At 39.1% G+C, this 23,690-nt stretch overlaps 2 protein-coding genes across 3 annotated transcripts in view; one reads left to right on the top strand and one right to left on the bottom strand.

Annotated features, from left to right (window-relative positions):
- The window catches only part of Ostn (osteocrin), a 36,300-nt gene extending 31,815 nt beyond the window's left edge, over positions 1 to 4,485 (top strand). Inside the window, exons 4-5 of one of the 2 annotated variants that reach the window (NM_207612.3) lie at positions 140 to 236; positions 3,688 to 4,485. In NM_207612.3, coding sequence (NP_997495.1) covers positions 140 to 224 — 85 coding nt within the window. In that variant the 3' untranslated portion in view covers positions 225 to 236; positions 3,688 to 4,485. The remainder of the gene's footprint in view (positions 1 to 139; positions 237 to 3,687) is intronic. The other variant, XM_039088499.2, reaches the window with a different exon arrangement.
- Positions 4,486 to 7,252: 2,767 nt separating this feature from the next.
- Positions 7,253 to 22,298, bottom strand: Uts2b (urotensin 2B). Its single transcript, NM_198133.2, has 5 exons — positions 22,137 to 22,298; positions 17,608 to 17,706; positions 16,090 to 16,127; positions 13,781 to 13,874; positions 7,253 to 7,606 (listed from the first exon to the last, which is right to left on the bottom strand). Exons 1-5 carry the CDS (start codon positions 22,234 to 22,236, stop codon positions 7,581 to 7,583), a joined length of 357 nt encoding a protein of 118 aa, NP_937766.1. The 5' UTR covers positions 22,237 to 22,298; the 3' UTR covers positions 7,253 to 7,580.
- Positions 22,299 to 23,690: the final 1,392 nt, after the last annotated feature.

Raw genomic sequence — 23,690 nt, 5'->3', positions numbered from 1 at the left:
AGAGAGAATGGCAACTGGTAAATAATATCTATCATGTTTTGCTTCTACTTCTAAAGAAAACCTACCATTACATCAAAAACAAGAACAATGGTTGATAACTTGGATGTTGGTTTAAAATGTTCTTTATGGTTTGTTACAGGAGAGTAGTTGATCATTCAAAAAAGCGATTTGGTATTCCCATGGATCGAATTGGTAGAAACCGTCTCTCCAGTTCCAGGGGCTGATGGATTCTCATCGTGAGTACAGTCCCAACAAGTGTACTATGGGCAAGTGCCCAAAAGCATTTTACACTAGCTGAATAGACTCGTGTCTACTTGCAAATGTTTCCTTTGGGATTTTTTTTTAGCTTATATAATACATATTGACAAATATTTCTTTAGTCAGTTAACATATTCATGTTAAATCATTCAGGAGACCATTAGACAGGAAATAGATCCTACCAAGAGTGCCCAAACTTTCAAGATTGCAACATGACATTTTTACCTATCTGCAAAGTTCACAATCAACATACAATCAAGTTTTAAAAATTCACACACACACACACACACACATACACACACACACACACAATCTTATAATAGTTGAAGCATGTTTACAGTTTTTATTGGGCTGCATTCATAGATACCCCAAGTCAAAGGCTGTGCTTGGAAACACTTGAGGAACAACTAGATTTTATCTTTCAAATAGAAAAGTCACTCATTCCAATGCTTTATAAAATAAATTTAGCTGTTTTCACATAATCCTGTGCAATTATCCGTTCATATGCACATACAGGTTAAGATTCTAATTAACACATGTCCTAGTCAACTTGAATTGTTAACCTGGCATAGTACAAAACTATTTTGAGAGGAAAACCTGGCTGAGAAACGGCCTGAATCAGATTGACCTGTGGGCATGTGCGTGGGTGACTGTCTTGTCTGTTAAATGAAGCATGAGGTCCAAGTCTACGGTGAGCAAAAACATCCCCCAGGGCTTGGAGTTTATAAGAAAATTAGCTAAGTGTGAGCATGGGAGCAAGCCAGACATGGGCCAGCAAACAGCTTGTCTCAGTTTCAACCTCCAGCTTCCGGCCTGGAGTTCCTGCCCTACCTTCCCTCAGTGATGGGCTGTGAGCTGGAAGTAAAGCCAAGTCTCCTCGAGTCTCTTTTGGTCAGAGAGCAATAGGAGGAAAACAGAAGAGCACAATAAAGCCCTTTTATTTCCTTAAAATATGTCATAAAAATGGCAAATTGTCCGTTGACTTTGAAATCTAAGCACAAAGCTTTCTTCCAGTAAAGCTTATGAAATTCCATCCTTCCCCGCAAATAGTTCTAGCGACCTGCGACCTCTCTCACCATCTACATACGGAGACATGAGAGTTGTATTTTCTACTTTTTTTCATGACATTGACCTTTCATAGTTTAAATTATAATATTTTTCTTTCCCCTCAAATACTCCAAACTTATTATGAGGGTCAATATTTTCTGATAATGACTTAGCTAAGAGAATTACAGATGCCCATGAGTCTGTTGAAGTTGATGTTCTGCAAGCACGAGAACTGAGTACACATACAAATCAGAGTATGCGCTGACTGCAAGGAGGAGCGCTGCCTTTTGAACAGCACCACCTTCAAACCCGCCTGAAGCTGCTTCTCTCATATCTAGAAATAGACTAAATGCGACCACTCCTTGGGTCTGCTAAGAACTCCCGCATTTATATTTGAGTGGGAATTAGTAATGCCTATAAAAAGCCAAGCACTTCCTGGAAACAAAGGCACATCCTCCAACTTCCTGATACATTCGCATGGCCCAGAGACTGATAGAAATCTCACTGATTTCTATCTATTCCACTCTGCGTTGCCATATCACATGCTTTTGTAGTTCTGAATTCCCCCCAAACTGTACATGACAGCCAACATAAGAAACTCATTTTCATATGAACATTAATACCCTAGACCTCTGGACAGAAAGAAGACAGCTCAACTGTTACCAAGTCCACTTAGTGTACACTTAACAAAACCCACTCTGTGTCTTCGCAAGTATGATCCATACTAGTCAGACCTGGAGACAACGATATCAGAAGAGAAGGTTTAAAAGGAAACTTTGACATCACACATTTCTCTTTTATCCATGAATCACTGTGTGTTCACCTGCTTAGTTCTTGTGTCTTTGTAATTCCCCAGCATTGCCACCAATATTTCCCAGACATTTATTTCCTCGTGTGAACATTTGACATTTGAATGGATAACAAAACCTATAAAATAACATCATTTTTATTTAAACTTCTCTCGTTTCTAATACATTTTTCTTATTGTTGCCGTATCCCTTTGAATTGAATGAGAGTAACTTGCACAGCATGGTATTGACAAGCAAGCATTGTTAAATGACGTCCACACAGACAATTAATTACAGGTTTAAGGATGTGAAGTCTTGTTTAACCCAAACAGTTTAAAAATTACAGCTGTTGCTGGATATTGGTGTAAATGACATTTTATAGATCTTGTTCATAGCACGATGGAGACATCAGGTGTTCTGTACTCTGGGTTAATGTTTTCTGTGCGGTTCATCAAGTTTTCTTGGTTCCTAGCTATTGACGTTGGTTGTAAGCCTCACTGGTCATGTTTTTTAACATTCAGTTGGTAAATGGGATCAAGCCAAATGTCTTTCTCATACCGGGCAAGTGTAATGCCGCTTAGCTATACCTCCAGCCCTAACCTGTAATGGCGGCAAGCAACAGAGAAAGTATGCTCGAACCGTCTGCTACACTTCCGGTAGGGCTGAGGTGCTTTCCCTTGCAAGAGACTTGGCTATGTGTTTTGACCTTCTGGGTTTCACTTTGAGTTTCCACACTAAAAGCGAAACTGCTCTCTAGTCAAAGAAAAATATCTTGGTTTAAGGCCAAGGCAACATACTGCTGCTAGGAACTAACAAATTTTCCTGGGGAAATACCAATTGCTTCTCTGTTGTATTTTGGAAAGGAATATAATCTGATATTTATATGTTTTTATCCCTACAAGCACTATATCATGCTAAAGTTTTAAGATCGTAGAAGCATTGGCTTAAGCAACTCACATTCAAAGCTTTTGTAGGTGGAATTAGAAACTTCGGGATTGAATTCAGGATTGATGACATTAGAAACAGCCTTGATGCAGCCGTCACTTGCTAGGACCTGAATTATGACTTTCCTCAATTGTGTGACTCACATATCATTGTTTTAAATTGATAATTTTATCATAGGATGTTGTTGATACCACCATCCAGATAAATTGATAGAACTCTAAAATGCAACATAAATCTCACAAATTCTTGTTTTAAGGAGCAGAGTCCGGTTATCAATGTGTATCCAAAAATTAAGCAAGCATTGGTCAATCTTGCCTTGTCTTCCTTTTGTTTTTTCTTGACAACATCCTTTTAACTAAGATATAAAACTAAAAGAAATTAGATAAAGTTGATATCTGAAAAACTAACAAATAGAATTTTCACTAAAACTTGAGCCTAGGCTCTTAGCTTTATGCATCACAAATGCTCTTTAAACTCACTAGTATTTGAAATTACTATTTATATTACGGTATAAAATATGCTGTGTAACTAAAAGCTGCCATGAAGTACCATGTGGTGAAAAGACTGCATCTCTGTTAATGTTGTGGGTTTTCCTATGATCTACCAAGTGCAAGAACACTTCTAACACCTTGCAATTTCACTTTTACAGATATGACTTACTTTCGTGAAATGCCACCAAAGGATAGAAGACACTTCAGTGAAGTTCTTTCCTACCCCTTTTGTCAAGGAACTGCCTTCTACAAACCTTTCCAAAACCTGATACTCCTCAGCCCGTCATGTCCTGGTGTTGCTATTCAATTGAGTTGTGCATGGATACCTTTGAAAGTATTTTTCAATGATTCACACATTATAACATGGCCCTTGATCCTACTTTTTAAAACAGCAGTCAAATATAATGTATTTTCTTGCCATTAATATTTTCACATTTCAGTTATCCAATGTACTTTCTAGTAACCTAGTGTTTAAAGGTCTGATGATGTAAAGAAATAAGAAATGAACACATAGTGATTTATATTGGATTTTTTTTTTAGTTTTTCTGAAGTTTGTCAAATTGTTGAAAACTTCAACTCCAAGCTTAGAAAAGAGACAGTAAATGAGTGTTTGCTTCAACTGTGACAGAAGGCTACAGTAAAGACAAATAAATTTTGAGAAACCTGAGCATTTGTGTTTTTTAGTAACTAATAACTAAACGTTAATATAGGGAAAGCTAGCATAATTGCCCCGTGTGTAATATTCTGACAAGCTCTGAATTTGAAAGACTCATTTGAAAAGAAGTTACTGCCTCTCTTGTTTATTTTTACTAGCCTAAGTGTGAATTGTGCAAATGTTTCCTCACTAGCAGCTTTTTTCTTTTTTCTTTTTTTCAGCATTCAGTGATTTTAAGCTAAAATCCCAACCAAATAGTGCTTTGTGTTTTTAAAAAGGTATTAAAATCAATATTAGCCTACAATCTCTCATATTAAAAGTTTGAAATTTAGCTTGACACACAGATTTTCTGCATTATTTTAATTAAAATTAAGCTATGAGAGCAAGGAATCCAGATCAACAGTACAATGCCTGTCTAAAATGAAAGAGATACATTTTCTGCATAATTGGTATGGTGGCTCGTGCCTGTCATCCCAGCCCTTGGAGGTAAGAGCAGGAGGATCAGGAATTCAAGGCCTCCCTCAGCTAAGTAGAAGATTTGAGGTCAGGCCTGGCAACTTGAGTCTTCTGTTTCAAAAGGAGAAAAGAAACATGGAACAAAAGAAAGGAAAGGAAGGAAGGAAGGAAGGAAGGAAGGAAGGAAGGAAGGAAGGAAGGAAGGAAGGGAGGAAGGGAGGGAGAGAGGGAGGGAGGGAGGGGAGGAGGGAGGGAGGGGAGGAGGGAGGGAGGGAGGGAGGGAGGAAAAAGAAGACAGTTATGCAATCATATAACAGTTTAAAGAGATCACACTATATTTTCATCTGAGCTCCATTCTGTGTAGTGCGTGCATTTGTCTCATGTCTCTAATGAAGAAAAAGAGAAAAACACCTGTCCAACTTAAAGGTACTTCAATTCATATATGTTAGTTTTTACCACCACATTGGAAAGAATAGAAAAATAAATAGCAATATTCTAGTTGAAATGGGGGTCTTCTTATACATAAATTAAGACATCAGTTATGTTAATAATAAGATGTCCTATCTCTTTATTTTTAATCCAATGTATCAGTAAATTAAACTCTATGTCCCTGGGAAACCATCAATTTTAATGGTTATGATCTTAAAAATATGTATTACCCTTTTTCTCTTTGTTTCTAGAGATCCTAGAACAAATGAATATGTAAATATGAATTTCAGAGTTCTACTGTTAACTACATAACCATTGCATATGAGGGTGTAATCTAGGCTACAATACCTTAAAGTTTATACTACACAAAATTTACCAAATTATACTTTCTGTCCTCGTATTACTTGGAAATTAAATTTCTTAAATTTTTAAAAACTGAATGGAATCTTCTGAAAAGTACCAATGGCATTCTATGTAATGCCTATGTCTCGATGTATGAAAATATCATTCAATTCTTCCAAAGAAAGTAAATCTGAGAAAAGGTAAGTAGGGATTTTAGTCTTTTAAGCGTGGGGTTGGCGCTCACGTTCAGTCTTGTACACAGGAGCATCCTCAGTTCTTGTCCCTCAGGCTTATTCCTGTGCATTTTTCGGCTGCCAAGGAAGGGCACACAGACACCATATGCATGGCGCTTAAGCTGCTAAGTTGGTTTTCTTCTCACTCTCCCCTCTTTTCAACACGGAATCTACTTTTAATCCAATCTGTTATCTACATTTCCAGGTTTTTGAGAGTTTTAAGAAAACAGCACCATTTATGGGTGAATCTTCTACCTAAACACTTGGTTAATAAACATTGAACATTGGTCTCTGGAATGGAGCCAAGCTCATTCCAGGGCAAATGTGGGGAGAATCAGTGCATTGTGATGAAACGGACCTAGTTTGGGCACCATAGCTTGTCTTTGGTGATGGATGAAGGAAAGCCACATCCTTTGTGTTTCCAGAGTGGAAAACACTGTCTCAACGATCTGTAGCTTGTGCAGACCTTGCTCTGCTTAGCATCCATCAGAGATGTTTGTTTGCTTAGAATTAAGTCCAGCACGTTATCTTTGCCTAGTGGTCTATAACCCATCTGCCTAATTAGTGCACTTTTTCAGTTTTGCTCATTGAGCCCAAGCATACTGATTCCTTTTTTTTTTTTTTTTTTTTTTTTTGCAAGAATGCCAGGTTCTTCCTACCTTGGCTTTTGAATATGCTGTTTTGAAATATTTTGAAATTTTTGAATGTCCCCTTTCCTCCAGCACCTTGAGGGATTACTCCTTTTCTTCGAGCACCGTGCATGACCCTCACAGAATTCAGCCCCCCAAAATGTCACAGTTTGGAAGGACCGCAGACATATTGGCATACATTAAGCTGAGTTCCTCTATCCTACCTGTACTCATGGTAATGTTCTTTGTCATGATCTGCTCGGGTTTCTAGGCTACAAGTGGTCTTTACTACTCCTGTGCTTTCATTCTTATCACAGGGCTTTGTATGCTACCATCCTGTCCTTTACGATTAAACACCACACAAGCAGAGAGATAAAAAGTACACTTCTTAATATTATATAGAAAAAGAATGTAATGTGGACTACATAACAGTGCCATCATCAGCATTTAAAGTTTCTTTGAGAATGCTTCTGTGCCAGAATCGACGTCGGGCAAAATTAAGTTTAAACTCTGAGGCTTATGCAGCTATAAGAAAACAAAACAAGACAAACAATACAGCAACGGGAAACTAAAACGTACAAGGGAAAGCCAATGCTTCTCTGAGGAGTTTTGTTTCTGAGCACTCCGAGTCTCGTCTGTTTGAGGCGTGTGTCAAAGATTTCTGAAGGAGGCAAATGTGAGAAATATGAACCCCCATAACAAGTCATTTTATTAATATTCTCTTCACATACTATGTCTTGGAAATCTAGTATCGCTTTCTTCCATATCTAGACAAGCTATGCCTCTCTGTTCCTCAGTCATGTACCCATTCTTAGTGTTGTCCACGGCAACTGTCCTAATTAATACAAAAAAGTGCAATCGTAAACATGAGAAAGAAGCATAACGCACATTTTCCTCGTGAGTTGAGACCGTGTGATTTATTTTAACTCTCTAAGATTATTTTTCAAAATATTTTTATTGACAGTCAACAACGAAACATTGAGAGAGGATGGCAGACTTCAGGCGAGCATACAACAGATCAAACCACCCAGTTTCGGCACCAAAGCCATTTTGATACGCAGTTCTCAGTTCCATTCCAGAGTTCAGCCAGTGTCACTGTTCACCATACAAGCATACAGCAAGCCAGAAGCAGGCGGGCGCAGGCTCACAGCATGAGAAAGTGATGTGCAGAACAAAGGCCAGTTTCTTAACACTTGAAGCAAACGTAAACTTCAATATGTATATATGTATACATATATTGTGCATAATATACGTGTATACACATGTAATTTTTTGGTGTCCCTTTCTTCGGTATATTCAGAAAAGTCTCAGACACAGTATTTCCAAAAGCAAGCTAAAGAAGAAAACAAGGCAAATTGTTAGAATTATGTTAAATCTTGCATTTCAATAAAACATTCTATGTTCTTGAATAAGAAATAGAAACCATTTCTTTAAAATAAAAAAAAAAACTATGTCCTGTATTGAGCTGCTAGCTTCATGTGTACTTAAAATTAGATAAGTAAATAATTCAAATTCTTCATCATGCTATCTAGCCACATGTAAGATTCCCAAAGCACCCGAGCACAGAGACTATGGGCAGTGTGAATTAGAGAGCAGCCCCATTATACAAGTTCATTGGACACCACTCCTGTGCATTATAATGTATTTAATACAGTCTGAGGACCACAGGGGCTGACCGAGGAGACTCACACTTGCATTTTACACTTTGTGGAACTGAAATGCTAAAGAGGCGGTTATGTATATAAAAGAGAGGAGCTAATGATCTTCTATTTATGCTGGGAATAAAAGGGAAGCTTAACGATCACCTTGCAAACTACCCAATGATATTAGGTAAATCAGTCTTCATTGTATTGAACCTTAATATTCTGATCACATTACACTCCTTCAGAAAAATACAAGGCAAATGTGGCAGCATTACAGTCTTCAGATGCCTCGGTGAGTCACGGTAAACCTTCAGTAAGGGGAGCTGTAACCCTCCTTCTGAAGTATCGTGTTCAACTCCTGTGAAGGCTGCGGTCTATTTTCAGATCTGAGCTGAGAACATGTCCCTTAAGTCCAGTGTTCCTTTAATAGTTTGTTATGGAAACTCCGTCTCATCATCATGCAGTTTGTTCCTTCAGATATCTTTGGATATCGCTGTCTGGCACAAAAATAAAAGCTGACACGGAGGCAAGATTTCCATCGCATGAGCAGTTAAGTGTGCAGTAGAATATAGCTTGAAGATATATTTTGGGCCTGGTTGAAAGGGACTAACCATGTGTGGGACTGCAAAATAGAGTTGGTTCCTCCCAAGCATACAAATCATCTTTTAGTTTCAGGAAGCCAGCTCGACTGCTGCTGCCCTGGATGTCTGCCTAACTCACACTCGTGTTCAATACCGCGCACTTCGGTTTAGAGCAGCTATCTACACACTGTGTTACATTTATAAGGAAGATTATGTCAGTAAAGAGACTTACTGCTGTCAGCTGGATGGAGGTGCATTTCGCCTTCGTATGTGCTTGTTTATGATGATTACTTTTTAGGTGTCAATAATCCTGACGTCATGAGGAATATGCATTGTTTCATGAGCCAACCTTGCTGACTACCTCATGTAGCCATTGTTAAAGAACCTTTTAGCTGCTACCACATAGGAGCATGCTTTCATATCTTAAAAAAAAAAAACAAAAAAACAAAAAACAAAAAAACCTTTCCTTGATGATTAAACCATTCTAGTTAATGACATGTGCTTCATCAGAAAAGTGTTCAATGAAAGAACTGTCTTACAGGCAGAACTCAACATATGGCTGACTTGCCTAATGGGCAAACTTGCACCCCAGTGAGAGACATTGTATCAAAAATAGGATTGACAGTGTCTGAGGAAATGACAACTGAAATTGTCCTCTGGCCTTTTATCTACATACACTCATACACAGATACACATACAAACGAATACACATAAGACATGCCTGCTATCTGTGGTTCCAATTCTTTAATCATAACCCTTTTCATAAAATGCTGACCCACTTATGAATAATGTTTTGTGACTGGGTTTACTCAGCAGGCCTTGGCTCTCTCCTTACTGATGCTTTCATAGCTCAGATGCTGTGAAGTTGCTTGAAATGTCTTTGTCCTTGGCTTCCTTGAACTCGTTTCATGATGTTTCCTTCCTTGGTATCTGCTTCTTCTCAACCCTCGTTACTAACCCTTCTCCATACTCACAGCATTGCTCTTTAACTGGTCTATAACTCAACCCTTGAATAGTTTCCTGATATATATATACAGAATCACTCTATGGATGGTCTCATCAAAATGCCGCATGTGAATTTGTTGGTAAATTTCAAATTTATAAGTTCCATTTGAGCTGCTTTTCTGAAATTTATTTATTCACTGAAATCGCTATCAGCACGCATTTGCTATCCATATAATAATAATAAGGCCAAAATATCGGTGGCAGAGACTCTCCGTCTGTCGCTCATGTTCCTTGATGTTCTCAACTGCACACAACCTCATTCCGTCAGAATCAGGGCCACTCAATAATAGGTTCTAAATGAGAACACCTGCCACCCTCCTTTGCCTTTTCTTATCCTATTATGAGGTTACTGGACACTGTGTCACGCATAACACATTGATGAAGCTAACGCTCTGGAGGCCAAACATGACAAACTGGGATGCTTTGTCTGAGCCTTTTAAATGAGCATTTTGTGTTAGAGCAAGTTTCGATTTTTCAAGAAAGTTAGAAATCACTACAGAGAAATCATGTGGGTCCCTTACCGAATCCCATCCTAGTCAGAAGAGGTATCATCAAAGAAACAAAAATAACAAACAATCATTTTGGATGCAAAAAAGGGGGAGGAATTCTTATTCATGGCTGAGGGTATAAGTCAGTCTGCTTCCTATGAAAACCATTACGGCGCTTCCTCAAAAATTAAAGTTAAGGGCTGCAGAAGGTTTAGCAATTAAGAGCGGTGTTCTTAAAAAATACCTGAGCCTGTAAAGCTTACAATCCCTTATAAGTTGAGATCTTATGGATTTGGTACCCCCTTTTGAACTGTGGGTACCTGCAGTTCCCTGAACATTCACAGAGAGACTCAAGCATGTACACAGGGTAATTTAAAAATGCAGATAGATATATCCTATGATACAGCTATATCGTTTCTAAGTCCACATTCAAAACATCAAACTCAGCATACTCTAGAGAGGCTTATAAACCTTTGTGTATCACTGCAATGCTCACAAGATACCAATTATGGAGTCAGCTGAGGTTTTCACTTCATAAATCAAATTAAGTACTTGCTCAATCTCTCTCTCTCTCTCTCTCTCTCTCTCTCTCTAACACACACACACACACACACACACACACACACACAAGGCAATGGAAGGAGAGGAAGAAAGTGAATACACAATTGTATTTAGCCATAAATGTGAAAATTCCATCATTTCCACATAAATGGATGAAACTGGAGAGCATCGTTTTAAGTGAAATAAATAGGTTCTAAGATTGTATTAAGTAACAGATGTAATAAAGAGCCCATGGAAGAAATCAAACCCAGAATATGGACTTTAAGAAATATTTCAGCTGTTTTCAAGGAAGTTGATGTTAGTTGTAGATGATAATAAGAAATCATTAAAATATTTTAAGGAATTATTTGAACATAAAAATAATTGATAAGGTTCCTTGATTTTTCTTTCTTCCTCCCTTCCTTTCTTTCTTTTCATTTTCTCTTCCATCAAAAAAAGAAAGCTTGACCCTTGAGATGAAAACTATTCTTTGTAGCTTAAGACAAAATAAGCCTTTTACCTGAAGCTTTAAGAGTTTGACAACACCTGGGAAAGATTCGAAATTCACAAGAAACTATTTTCCTAAGTAAGGAATATGAAAAGCAAAAAGATGGGACAGGAGTAACAATGCTGTAACAGAGAAATCTAGGAAACAGCCAAGTCCAAAAAGAATCCACTCTCTACCCTCGGAGTAACAAGTGCTTTTATTAGGTGGCCAGACATTTTCCAGGACTACTAGGAATATCATTCCAGATGTCACTATCTCCTGTTTGTCTTCATTAAGGGGACAGGTGGTGGCACTTATCATTTCCCTGTTCCTCTAGCAATTATGAAGGTTAGTATCAGGTGAGTAACTTGGCTTTTTTATTTCAAGATTTAAAATAATACAAAGAGTTACTACATTGCTCCTGATCAGACATTCCTAGGAAATCCAGTTGTGTATACTTTGGATTACTGGAGTTAGGGCCCTGTGATCCTTTCAGGAATGGGATGAATGCTATCTCTATTTTAAAGAAAGACAAGGATCTGCTGGTGTGCTAACCAGGTAACCCGGGGACTTCCTGGTATTTACCATCTTGATGTGTCAGTGTGTTGGTGAGAGCCTATAACTAACCCTGCCAGTAGAAGTGGTAAGTGTAACCTTGGAACTGAGGTGGTTCATAACCCAAACACTCTTCCGAGTTCCTACTCTGCCATGACCACCCTGGAAGCAGGTAAAATATTTATAGTTGATATAGTGGCAACATATGAAAATATGAAACTATATGCATTGAACATAGTGACACCAAGTATCTGAGACTTAGATTACCACCATATACATAGCACAGTCTAAATTGCCTTTAGGAAGAGTCCAGCCAATTTCCACTCCTACGTTTTCAATATTTTCCTCTTCCATGCTTTCTCTTCCTTAACTTTCATTGGCTTGTTAAATGTAAAGTAGCCTCATTTCCTACTTTCTCAGATAGGCTTCTGTAGGGTCATTTGAATACCCAGCATTTTTATTTACACCTCGGATGTAATTCCACCAAAAGCTTTCTTGATATACTGCTCAATACGTATGCATCGTTTAATCCCTTTGTAATTTGCTTCTCCCAAACGTGTGGTAGGAATCACCACGGAGGAGCCTCAGTCTGTTCTCTGCTTCCCTTCTGTTCCTATTTTGGGGGACATATAACACGTGACACCAAGAATGGTTCTGTTGCATTCGCATCATAAGTAATCACTGATTTTCTCAGAGTCGTTCGTTATTTTCTGTGATGTGAACTAGAAAGGAGTATTGTAACAATCTTTTAAAAAGCTAAGGTTTCCTTCCTTTCTATCCTTTCTCTACCCCATACTACTTTTCATTTTACCTTCATTACTAGTTGTGTTATTTGGGACATGTAATCTCGTTTCTATAAGATATAGTTTTTTCCTATGTAAAATAGGCATAGCAATACTAAAGAATAAAATAATAATTATGGGACAATTACTGAAATGTGAAGTTCATACAATAGTTATCATATGTTGTGTAGCATTGTGAATTAGATTAATTTAGTTTTTAAAAAACAAAAATTATCTTTAATATATTAAATATAATTATACATATGGACAAAAATCCAATTCATAAGAAATTTTTTGTCTGTGGTCACAGAGAGGAATTATCGAAGTTAATATTTGAAATCAAGCCATCTAGAGCTTTAATGTTTGACTGTCAAATAATAAAATGTCAGGATATAAAATGGTGGCTAGTATGGGTTAAGTTGTTAATACTCTCTTAACTGCTTTCTCTTTAGAAGTATTGTAACAATATGCTTGTATTGACATTAAAGACAAATGAGGGTGGTGATAAAAGTCAAATATAATTTAATAGATTCACATCATTAGTGAACTAAAGAAATACATAGAATATTACTTTTCTCAAAAATAAGAAACAAGTCAGAAACTTAGAACAGGATCCCTTGGGGGAGGAATTAGAGGAAGGATTGAAAGAGCTGAAGGGGCTTGCAACCCCATAAGAACAACAATGCCAACCAACCAGAGCTCCCAGGGACTAAACCACTACCCAAAGACTATACATGGACTGACCCAGGGCTCCAACTGCATATGCAGCAGAGAATAGACTTGTTGGGGCACCAGTGGAAGGGGAAGCCTTTGGTCCTGCCAAGGTTGGACCCCAAGAGCAGGGGAATATGGTGGGAGGGGGGTGGACAGTAAAAGAGGCGGTTGGGATAATACCCATTTGTGGGGAGGTGAGAGAGGGGAGATTATAGACAGGAAACCAGGAAAGGGAATAACATTTGAAATGTAAGTAAAGAAATATATCTAGTAAAAAAAGAAAGAAACAAGACAGAAAACAAGAAAGTATTATAAAACTATGGAAATCTAGCCATTCAAAGATTAATTTTCCTGAGTATATTTGTGTAAAGTAAAATATTAACTTGTTTTAAAACTTGGTTATTTCTACTTCCGTCCTTCTGGTTTCAATCTTTAAGTCAAAATGTGGAGAGTAGATGGGTAGATGGGAGTTTTAATCACTGAGGACGCCTTTCCTTTCAAACTGGAAAGTGTGAGGTAGTTAACCACTGTTGACATCATTAGTGGCTCAAGTACATTGGTACAGCAACACTTCTCAAAAATTAAAAACCGTAATTTTTTATTTTACCTTAACCTAAGGACTAAAAAAATACAATATCATCCCTTTATTCATAGAGAAATTTACCAAAAGAGTCCTTTAAAAATAAGTTTTACAACTAAAATTAAAACTTACCTCGTTTAATAGGGTGGGAAGAGGATAGCTTGTCTAAAGCATTGGACGGCTCAGCACTCTTTGCCTCCATAAACCATTCTCTCAGCTTCTTTAGCTATAAGGAATTAAAGAACAGAAAGACAGTGAACAAAGAAAGGAGGGAGGGAAGGAAGGAAGGAAGGAAAGAAGGAAGGAAGGAAGGAAGGAAGGAAGGAAGGAAGGAAGGAAGGAAAGTCTAGAAGAGTTAAAAGAAAAAATAAACACAAAAAGCACCAATAATTATATAAATATTAATAGGTGTGGCGTTGGAGAAGGGGTGCCCCTTGGGGGTAGACTTTGAGATCTCAAAGCCCATGCCCGGCCTAGTCTTACTCTCTGTCTGCCTCCTGTTTATGAATCAGACCTGAGCTCTCAGCTACCATCCCAGTGCCACGCCTGCCTGCCTGCCTCCCTCCCTGCCTGCCTCCCTCCCTGCCTGCCTCCCTCCCTGCCTGCCTCCCTCCCTGCCTGCCTCCCTCCCTGCCTGCCTCCCTCCCTGCCTGCCTCCCTCCCTGCCTGCCTGCCTGCCTGCCTGCCTGCCTGCCTGCCTGCCTGCCTGCCTCCCTCCCTCCCTGCCCGCCTGCCTGCCTGCCTGCCTGCTAACATACTCCCTGACGTAATGTTCATGGACCCTCCTAACCAAGCCCCCAATTAACCAATCACCCTCTCAACTAAACCCCATACTAAATGCTTCCTTCTATAAGTTGCTTTAGTCATGGTATCTCTTCATAGCAATAGATATGTGTGTAATGTGTGTAATTCAGACACACATCATTTACAAACCGAGTCCTCTTGGGTATAGCCTAGGCTACTCGGCTTAACATTATGCCCCCCCCCCATACGATCAGTCTCTTCAAATAAATGCCAGAGAACTATGCGATTACTTGGACTTCCAGGAGTCCTTTTATTTTCTAGAAGACAAAAAGTATCTCAGGTTCTATATATTTTGCTCATTATTCCACACGACCTTAAGATTTCACAAGCTCCCCAAATATCTAACCCCGACAAACCACCTCTATCAAGGTAGGGTTGGCCTGCCTATTGCATACCCCCATGTTCCTGCTCCTCAAAAGAGAATGATGGGCCTAATTCTGTTGCCAAGTGGCCAACCTGCTTGGTTAATAATGGTGGAACAGCACCGTGTTGTATTTGAAAGAGTTTAGACATCGTATAACCCAGACGTTAAAGTGCTTTTATGAGATATTAGGATGTTTAGGAGTAGAGAACACGAGGCTGGCTGATGGAGAAGATGGGGGCTCCCTGTCAAAATGGCGGATCTTCACTCTCTACAAGCCAGCTGCTTGAAGCCAACTGGCTGCATTCTTATGAGTTTCCTTTTCTGAAACCACTTAACTGTCAGATGATGTCACTAGTATCACATTTGCTATGGAGTGTGTGTGTGTGTGTGTGTGTGTGTGTGTGTGTGTGTGTGTGTGTGTGTGTGTGTTGTGGTAAAAATGAGAAAGGATTCTGTGCTATCAGTTCCCGAGAGGCGGATCTGCTTGTTCTGGCTGCTACTCATCCACTCAGTCTGCAAGCTGCCCACTCCCGGCTGTCTCCCTTTTAGCTGCCCTCTCCGTGTGGTCCCCTAGGCGGTAGTTACCACACCAGACACACAGACAGACAGACACACACACACACACACACACACACAGACACACACACACACACACACACACACACACACACACACACACACACACACACACACATCTCGTTCTGGGGATCCTGTATGTTTTCACTCTGCACAGGCAACAGAACCACATCCTCATGCTCCAACTGCCTCTCAGCCATTTCTTTCACACACGCTGTCCTCTTTAGCCTGGTAAATATCAAAGTTCCAGAAACTTGTAATTTAGCCATTAGCTTTACATGTTAAATTCTCAATCCACAATTCATCCACACAATAAATTCACTGCCAATTGATAAAGATATAAACCTCCCACCTAGACGAGATAAAATCGATCCAGTTCACCTAAATCTGAACCATCTTCCTCAGTAGACTCCCTCTTGATCCCCTCTCTCCTGCCTTACACAAACTCTGTCCCTATCCCACTCTCTACTGTCCAATCATGTATCACCTTGACCTCTGTGTGTGTGTGTGTGTGTGTGTGTGTGTGTGTGTGTGTGTGTGCCAGTTAGTTTGTTTTCTGTTATTGGAGAAGCATTTTATTCTTTCTCCAGCAGAATCTGAAGTTTTACACTGTAATATTAATACTCATTGAAAATAATGTGTTAAAGATTTATCCAATAATAGTTCACTAGAGTATTGAACTATTTTGCACTCTTACCTGTCTAAGTTCTTCCACTTTGCTGGGCAAATCTACACCTGTAAGAGATATTGGTAAGTGAAAAACACACCAAGGGCAGTGTTTAATTGACTTCAGAATATGCATTTATTCTCTCATATCTTTCTCATATGATTTGAGGCTGCCCTCCATTTACTAATGCTGAACACTGAATGTATTTCTAATGCTCAAAATACTGATAACCTATATCATGAGAAAGTACCTATGTCCATCAACAAGCAGAAAGTTCTTTTTAAAGTACACTATAGCTCTATCATCATGTATGTTTAAAAATAAATCATAATATTTTATTGACGTAGGGACATTATCATGAAACAATGTAAAATAAAGGACAAAACAAAAATTCTTCATAAAATCTAAAGCAAGAAAGAAAAATTTAAAAAAAAATTAATGGTCAATCTCCAAGTTTTTTCTTCTTGGGTATGGATTTTTCTCCAATTTATAATTTTACTTATTTCTCAAATAATAGTCTTTTAATTATGTAATGTTTGTATAATCAGCTTTTTAAATGAATTAATACTTTCTGAGGGTTTTGTGTCTGTTCGTTGTTTGTTTTAAAGCTCTGACAAAAGCTCAAGCCATGTACTTGGGTATGCTAAGCACAAGATCTAAGATATATCCCCACTCTGTATATATTTTTAAACCAATATTTTATCCAACCAATATAAACACTTTTTAAAACAATGTGTCAGATGATGTCTGAGAAGGCACCACTTTGTCAACCATCATGCTTTCTCATGGGTTGTCCTCTCTATATTTATGACAGGATCTTGACAGTTTATGGGATCATATCTTGTTGCTCAAAGGACTATCGTGTCCCTGTTGATGCAGCCTAGATGATCAACTTGTAATCTCTGTCTCCATTTCAGAACTCAAAGGAACACGGCACAGAACTTCAGTTAATTGGTGAAATTCTTAGTGGAAACCTATGGACAGAACACTCTCAAAATGTTTGATGTAGAAAATAGTACCTGGAGAAGTACTATTCGCACATGGGGAAGAGTAATATGAAGTAGGATAAATGTTCTTTTCCTCAGCATTTACCAACCTGTTAGAACTCTCATAGGAAATAAAATGCGCTTTTAATATTGTAAATAGCTCCATGACTTGTATCATGAATGTATAACATTGATCTTTAATTGAAGACTTTTGCATATCATATATGTTCTAGTGAAGTCATGGATCTAGGAGGAAAACTTACAAATTCTCACTTATCAACCCAGCATAATCACTAACCACATTGGAAGTATTTGTCTTTATACCATAGATAAGTCAGTCCTCACTCCTCAACAAGGAAACTTCTAGTTGTAATAGGCAGAGTCCACCACAGAAAACAACCAATGTAGAGTTGTGAAGCCCAATCACCATGGATATTCCTACAACACAAGTCCGAGTCTAAGACACAGGGAAGTGTGTCAGAGGGGCAGAGAATCGGAGTCTGCTGAGAGACCGTGGTCCTGCTGTTTTTAACAGCCATGGAATGCCTTGCTCATGACTCACCAGCATGGGCGGGCCTCTGGAAACCAGGGTTTCGGATCAGCAGACCCAGCGGTAGTTTCTCCTGAGTCGTGTGTTCTTCAGCTGGAAATAACTCATGTCCTGTAATAAACAAATGCGACATGGACATGTTTAGTGAGTCATTGAATGCTTCTCGGTCATTGGGATTGGCAGTCAACTCTTTTTTTTTTTTTTTTTTTTATTAACTTGAGTATTTCTTATATACATTTCGAGTGTTATTCCCTTTCCCGGTTTCCGGGCAAACATCCCCCTCCCCCCTCCCCTTCCTTATGGGTGTTCCCCTCCCAACCCTCCCCCCATTGCCGCCCTCCCCCCCACAGTCTAGTTCACTGGGGGTTCAGTCTTAGCAGGACCCAGGGCTTCCCCTTCCACTGGTGCTCTTACTAGGATATTCATTGCTACCTATGAGGTCAGAGTCCAGGGTCAGTCCATGTATAGTCTTTAGGTAGTGGCTTAGTCCCTGGAAGCTCTGGTTGCTTGACATTGTTGTAAATATGGGGTCTCGAGCCCCTTCAAGCTCTTCCAGTTCTTTCTCTGATTCCTTCAACGGGGGTCCTATTCTCAGTTCAGTGGTTTGCTGCTGGCATTCGCCTCTGTATTTGCTGTATTCTGGCTGTGTCTCTCAGGAGCGATCTACATCCGGCTCCTGTCAGTCTGCACTTCTTTGCTTCATCCATCTTGTCTAATTGGGTGGCTGTATATGTATGGGCCACATGTGGGGCAGGCTCTGAATGGGTGTTCCTTCAGTCTCTGTTTTAATCTTTGCCTCTCCCTTCCCTGCCAAGGGTATTCTTTTTCCTCATTTAAAGAAGGAGTGAAGCATTCACATTTGGATCATCTGTCTTGAGTTTCCTTTGTTCTAGGGATCTAGGGTAATTCAAGCATTTGGGCTAATAGCCACTTATCAATGAGTGCATACCATGTATGTCTTTCTGTGATTGGGTTAGCTCACTCAGGATGATATTTTCCAGTTCCAACCATTTGCCTACGAATTTCATAAACTCGTTGTTTTTGATAGCTGAGTAATATTCCATTGTGTAGATGTACCACATTTTCTGTATCCATTCCTCTGTTGAAGGGCATCTGGGTTCTTTCCAGCTTCTGGCTATTATAAATAAGGCTGCGATGAACATAGTGTATACATTCACCAATGTCGGAGGGAAAGGGAAGGATATGATCCAAAAGAGAAGCCATTCTAAAGCCAAGTGGATGTGTACGAGCATTCTGAGAGATACACCTGAGAGGTGGAGGGATTACAGGGGCCTTTTACTTTCTTTTGTGTGGGTTTAATTGTTCAGTATCTGCAATTGCTTTGGACACAAGAAGTAAAAACTAAAGTAAGACTTAAAAGAGAAACATAGCCTTTCATTTTGTGATTACAGTTGATACGTTGTATTTAAATATGAGACAATCTGTTCTACAGGCTTCACTTTAAAGACCTCAAGGAAGAGTTAGAAAGCTGCCTACTTGTGTGTCTACTTCTTCTCACTGTCCTTGATTTACCCCACAGGCATTTAGGACTTAGCTCTCTACATCCCTCAGCATTATAAATGTTAGACTCTAAACTATAAATTGGGAGAGCAGACTTCATTCAATCTGTGAACTATGACTATTTAAACCCTTTTTGGTTAACAACAATGATGCCATCAGAGTGGTAATTAGTATCATACAATGAACTTAAATGAGGGTCTAAAAATATAAAAAGTTTCTTATATCCTCTCCAGTCTATCTCCCCCCATCCCCATCTCCCAAATGTCATTGTTACTGTGTGGGCAGGAAGTAGATTGGTGAGGGTTCTCTGCAGTAGATTGCTAACTGGGCTGACCTCAATCACTGAAAGTGTAGTTTAGCGTTATAGTTCCAGACACACACACACACACACACACACACACACACACACACACACACATACACACACACACACACACACACACAGAGAGAGAGGGAGAGAAATTGATTTTATGTGATGTACTTTTTTAAAAATACTGTAAGAAGTAAATTTAAAAAGAAAAAACCTTCATGAACCTGTTGTCACTTTGAATAAAGTATTTTGGGGGCAATCTGAATCCTGGCCTTGACCATGGCCATGGTCCTGCACATGCAGCTTAAAGCTCTTGGGGGCTGGAGTGACAGTTCAATGGCTGAGTACTTGCTGCTCTTGGAAAAGACCCATGTTCAGTTCTAGAACACACATGAATCTTCTTATGAGCATCTGTAATTCCAACTCTGGGGGATTTGATGCTGACCTCTGAATCACACACACATACACACACACACACACACACACACTCTCTCTTTCTCTCTCTCTCTCTCTCTCTCTCTCTCTCTCTCTCTCTTAAAAAATACACTTTCTGTCTCTTGCTCAGTGGATGAGGCATACTAAGCATCTGAATGTAGATGAGGAAAGAAGGATAAACTGCATGGGCTGGAGAGAATGAATGGTAAACAAAGGCACAGAAAGCACCCATTCATGGCTACTCATGGGGTCAACACTAAAAACAGCTTTTGTCTTGCTCACAGGAACATGTGAAACTTCTAATAAACAGAAACAAGAAATTCTTCCAAAAGGAAGCCTACAAAGGTCCCAGATAGTAATGTAACAAAATAATCCCTCCGTAGCTATCCTGGTTATTTTGTCCATCATTGCTGTTCTGGGAACCTGTTTCCCACTTCTACACTTTTCCCTGAGGTGTGGTTTAATATTTGCCCCATGAATAAAAGCTAGCATTATTGTTCTGGATATTTAATGTACATGGGGAAAAGCTCACCTAACCCTTGAAATATTTACAACAGAAAATAAACTCTACTTAAAAATTAAGCAACTTCTTGAATGTGCAATGATCCTGAGATCAAAGAGAGTCACAGCGCCTTGCCTTTCCACTATGCAGCTAAACATACATGCAGGTCAAGTCACCCTGTGGAATCCTGAGGTTATACGTGTGATTTATAAATCTTATCAATGCTTTAGAGCCATGCGTGTATGTTTATATTTCACATATGCATGAAGCCAGAGTGACAATGACCAGTATTACATATGACTGTTACCAAGTGTACCACAGATCACAACAGTTTTGCTCATATGTTTTTGCTCTGCCAGAACCATCAGAAATCTCCTTACTTCGCAGACAGAGCAATAGGACCCTCTCTGCCATAGAGCCACACAAAGGCAGTGCCTCAGAAGGAGAGAACAAATTTGAGTGCCGTGAATAGAAGACAGAATGTGTAAGTCCCACCTTTGAACTGCCTTTTCTGATGGCACTCACCTGTCAATAGGAAAATCTTCATTAGTAGGTTTTATAATTTCCTTTCTATAGCCAGAACACACCTTTGATTTTGTTTGCTTTTAAATCCACATTAGGGGTAACAAGGTCGAGTAAAGGTGAATTAGATCCAGATGTGAGAAACCTGATCTTTTTTTCTTACCTTCAGGTCACACATTAAACCCCCTCCAACTTTCAGCTGTGTATGATAAAATGTCTAGTTCCTTCCTGACCAGGAGGTAGGTTAGATAAAAGAAAAGAAAACCCCACAGTTTCAAGCAGAAAGAAATACTGTCTTAAGAGCAGTATTTTCAGTCACTCCTTTTAAAACAAGGACAACTACAAAAGTATCACAAGTTAACTCGGTTGCCTAATAAACAAGCACCCCACGTAAGTTGAGAAAAGGATGCTTGTATACAGTGCAGTGACATTTCAAAGTAGAATTTGTTATAATATAGTAAGCACAGAAAGCCACTTTTGCTCATTCTAAAACTGGTATATTTGTAATGACACCACCGTTAAAAATCATTTCCTTAGTGTGCCTACTCTGAATGCAGTGACACAGACAAAAAGTGACACAGAGGCACTGCCTTTGTACGGCTCTATGGCAGAGAAGGGTCTATTGTTCTCTCTGCAAAATAAGGCGATTTCTCGTCATTCTGGCAGATCATAAACGTATGGGAGAAACTGTTGTGATCTGTGGCGCACTTCCTAACAATCGCATGTATCACTGGTCATTGTAGCTCTGGCTTCATGCATACGTGAAATATAAATATCTAATTTCAGGGTTGGCACCCATTGCCAACCCACTGAGTTAGCTGCCCACAGTTCTGCAAACACATTGCTATTTTCTACTTTCTCTGAAATGTTCCTTTCATGGGCAGCAAACTTATAATCTCACATGACAGAAGTCTTTTCCTCTCTCCAAGGTACTCTTGGAACATGGCTGACTACAGCTTGTTCCCCATTCAAATCCCTAACCATATAGGACAAATATAAAATAAATACTCATGACTAGAAAAAATATAACTGAAGTTCCTATAGTATTATATTGGACCAATTTGGCACAATTTACCAGAAAAACTTCAAAGAGTAAGCTCACTTCACAACATCAGCTACTTAAGGAGAATTCGGTGATTACTTCCATTACTGCCTTATGGAGTTATTTCACTAATGGCAGAAAAATAAATGAAATAAACAGACAAAGGATTATTCACCCACCTGTAAGGCTTTCAAATCAGGCACACATACCTGAGCTCAGATGCGGCCGTCCACGTACAGAATGTAAAAGGGTCGTCACAGACAACAAAGCCAGGAGTCCAAAGCAGAGAGAAGTTGAGAAGAACTTCATGTTAAAAATCTCTTCCAGTTCTAACAGAGAAACCAAATTTTCAAGTCAAGGCAGATAGTTCAATGGCTGTGGAGTGCAGCAAAGCCTGCCTTTATAAAAGGCGAGTCTTCTAGATAAGGGAAGACATTTATAAAATGTAATGCATCCTGTCAACATGATTCACTGTCCGGAGAAGTGATGGATTGGCTACACATTCAATGGCAGGAAGAACCAGATCGAAACATCTCGTACCTGCCCATTTCACTAAATGCAGACATTCTCATGCAGGCTCATGCAATCAAACACATGTACAAGCCCAGGGCAGTTAGTCGGGAAATAGAAAGTGTACGTTGGCCAACCATAAACTTTTGTTTATTTTCCTCATTATATAGGATTACTTGTCCTGAGATCCTTACAATGCTAAGGTTGAGAACATAGAAAGATGGTAAAAGTGGGACCAATTTGTCATGTTTTAAGAAAAGTGATTATATTCTTACTAGTAGCACAACACCACCGCATTCTTAACCCACCCGAAGACTGAAAGTTGGAAAAGGCTCAGGTTTTAAATGCTCTGTCTCAGTAAAGAGATGGGCTCTTTCTGCTTCAAGCAGCACTTTCTTAAATCAAGGCTCAATTTAATTAACTCATTGCTGGCAGATGTCCCATCAATTACTCTCTTTAATACTCGCCTTAATTGATATGGTTTCATTTTAAGTCAGAGTATTTCATTATATCCTGAATTCTGATTTAATGGCCCCAGTGATGCTGTAATGACCTCTGGTCTGGGCATTTACTTCTCCTAAGGGACAGAGGGCACATCAAGATTCAAATGGGGTAAACATGATTTTTTTCCCTATGCAGTTTCTTTGATATTTTCATGAATAAATCTGAACTCCCCATTTGGATATCTGTGTGTGTTCCTCTGTGTTCTTTCACAGGTTCATTTTCTAGTTGGAACTCTTGAACATGTATGTCCTCAAAGTGTTGCTGACATGTTGCCAGCTGGCTGGCGTGCTCTGTTCTCTGTCCAACTTCCCTGATCGTGTCAGAATCCTCTGCTCAATGCCACCCACGCCAAGACTTTAGTGTTATTCATCTTACTCCAAGTTGTGACATTTCTTGACCCTTTGGACTGTATATATCAAATGTCATGACCCTTTGGACTATATATATCAAATGTCATAGTCCCTTCCTCTTTCATTACTAATGTATGTTTATATGCCTGCCTCTACCTCTAAACTGAAAAGGTTCCCAGAGACATCCTAGCCATTTCTATCCTGCTATAAAAGGATTTCCATCAACTGAAGAGAAAATGAATGAGAACATGCTTGATGTGTAAAGAAAGAGCTGCATTTCCAGGAAATCGAAAAGAAATAAAATGAGATAATAACCCCCAGCCTTGTTTCTGGTTACAAAGATAAAGGAGTCAAAAGAGTGACTATAATTCTTTGTTTATTATTAAATCTCAAAGTTTA

Source organism: Rattus norvegicus, chromosome 11, assembly GCF_036323735.1.
Source record: "Rattus norvegicus strain BN/NHsdMcwi chromosome 11, GRCr8, whole genome shotgun sequence".
Classification (NCBI taxonomy): domain Eukaryota; kingdom Metazoa; phylum Chordata; class Mammalia; order Rodentia; family Muridae; genus Rattus; species Rattus norvegicus.
This window is presented reverse-complemented; position numbering and strand designations above follow the sequence as displayed.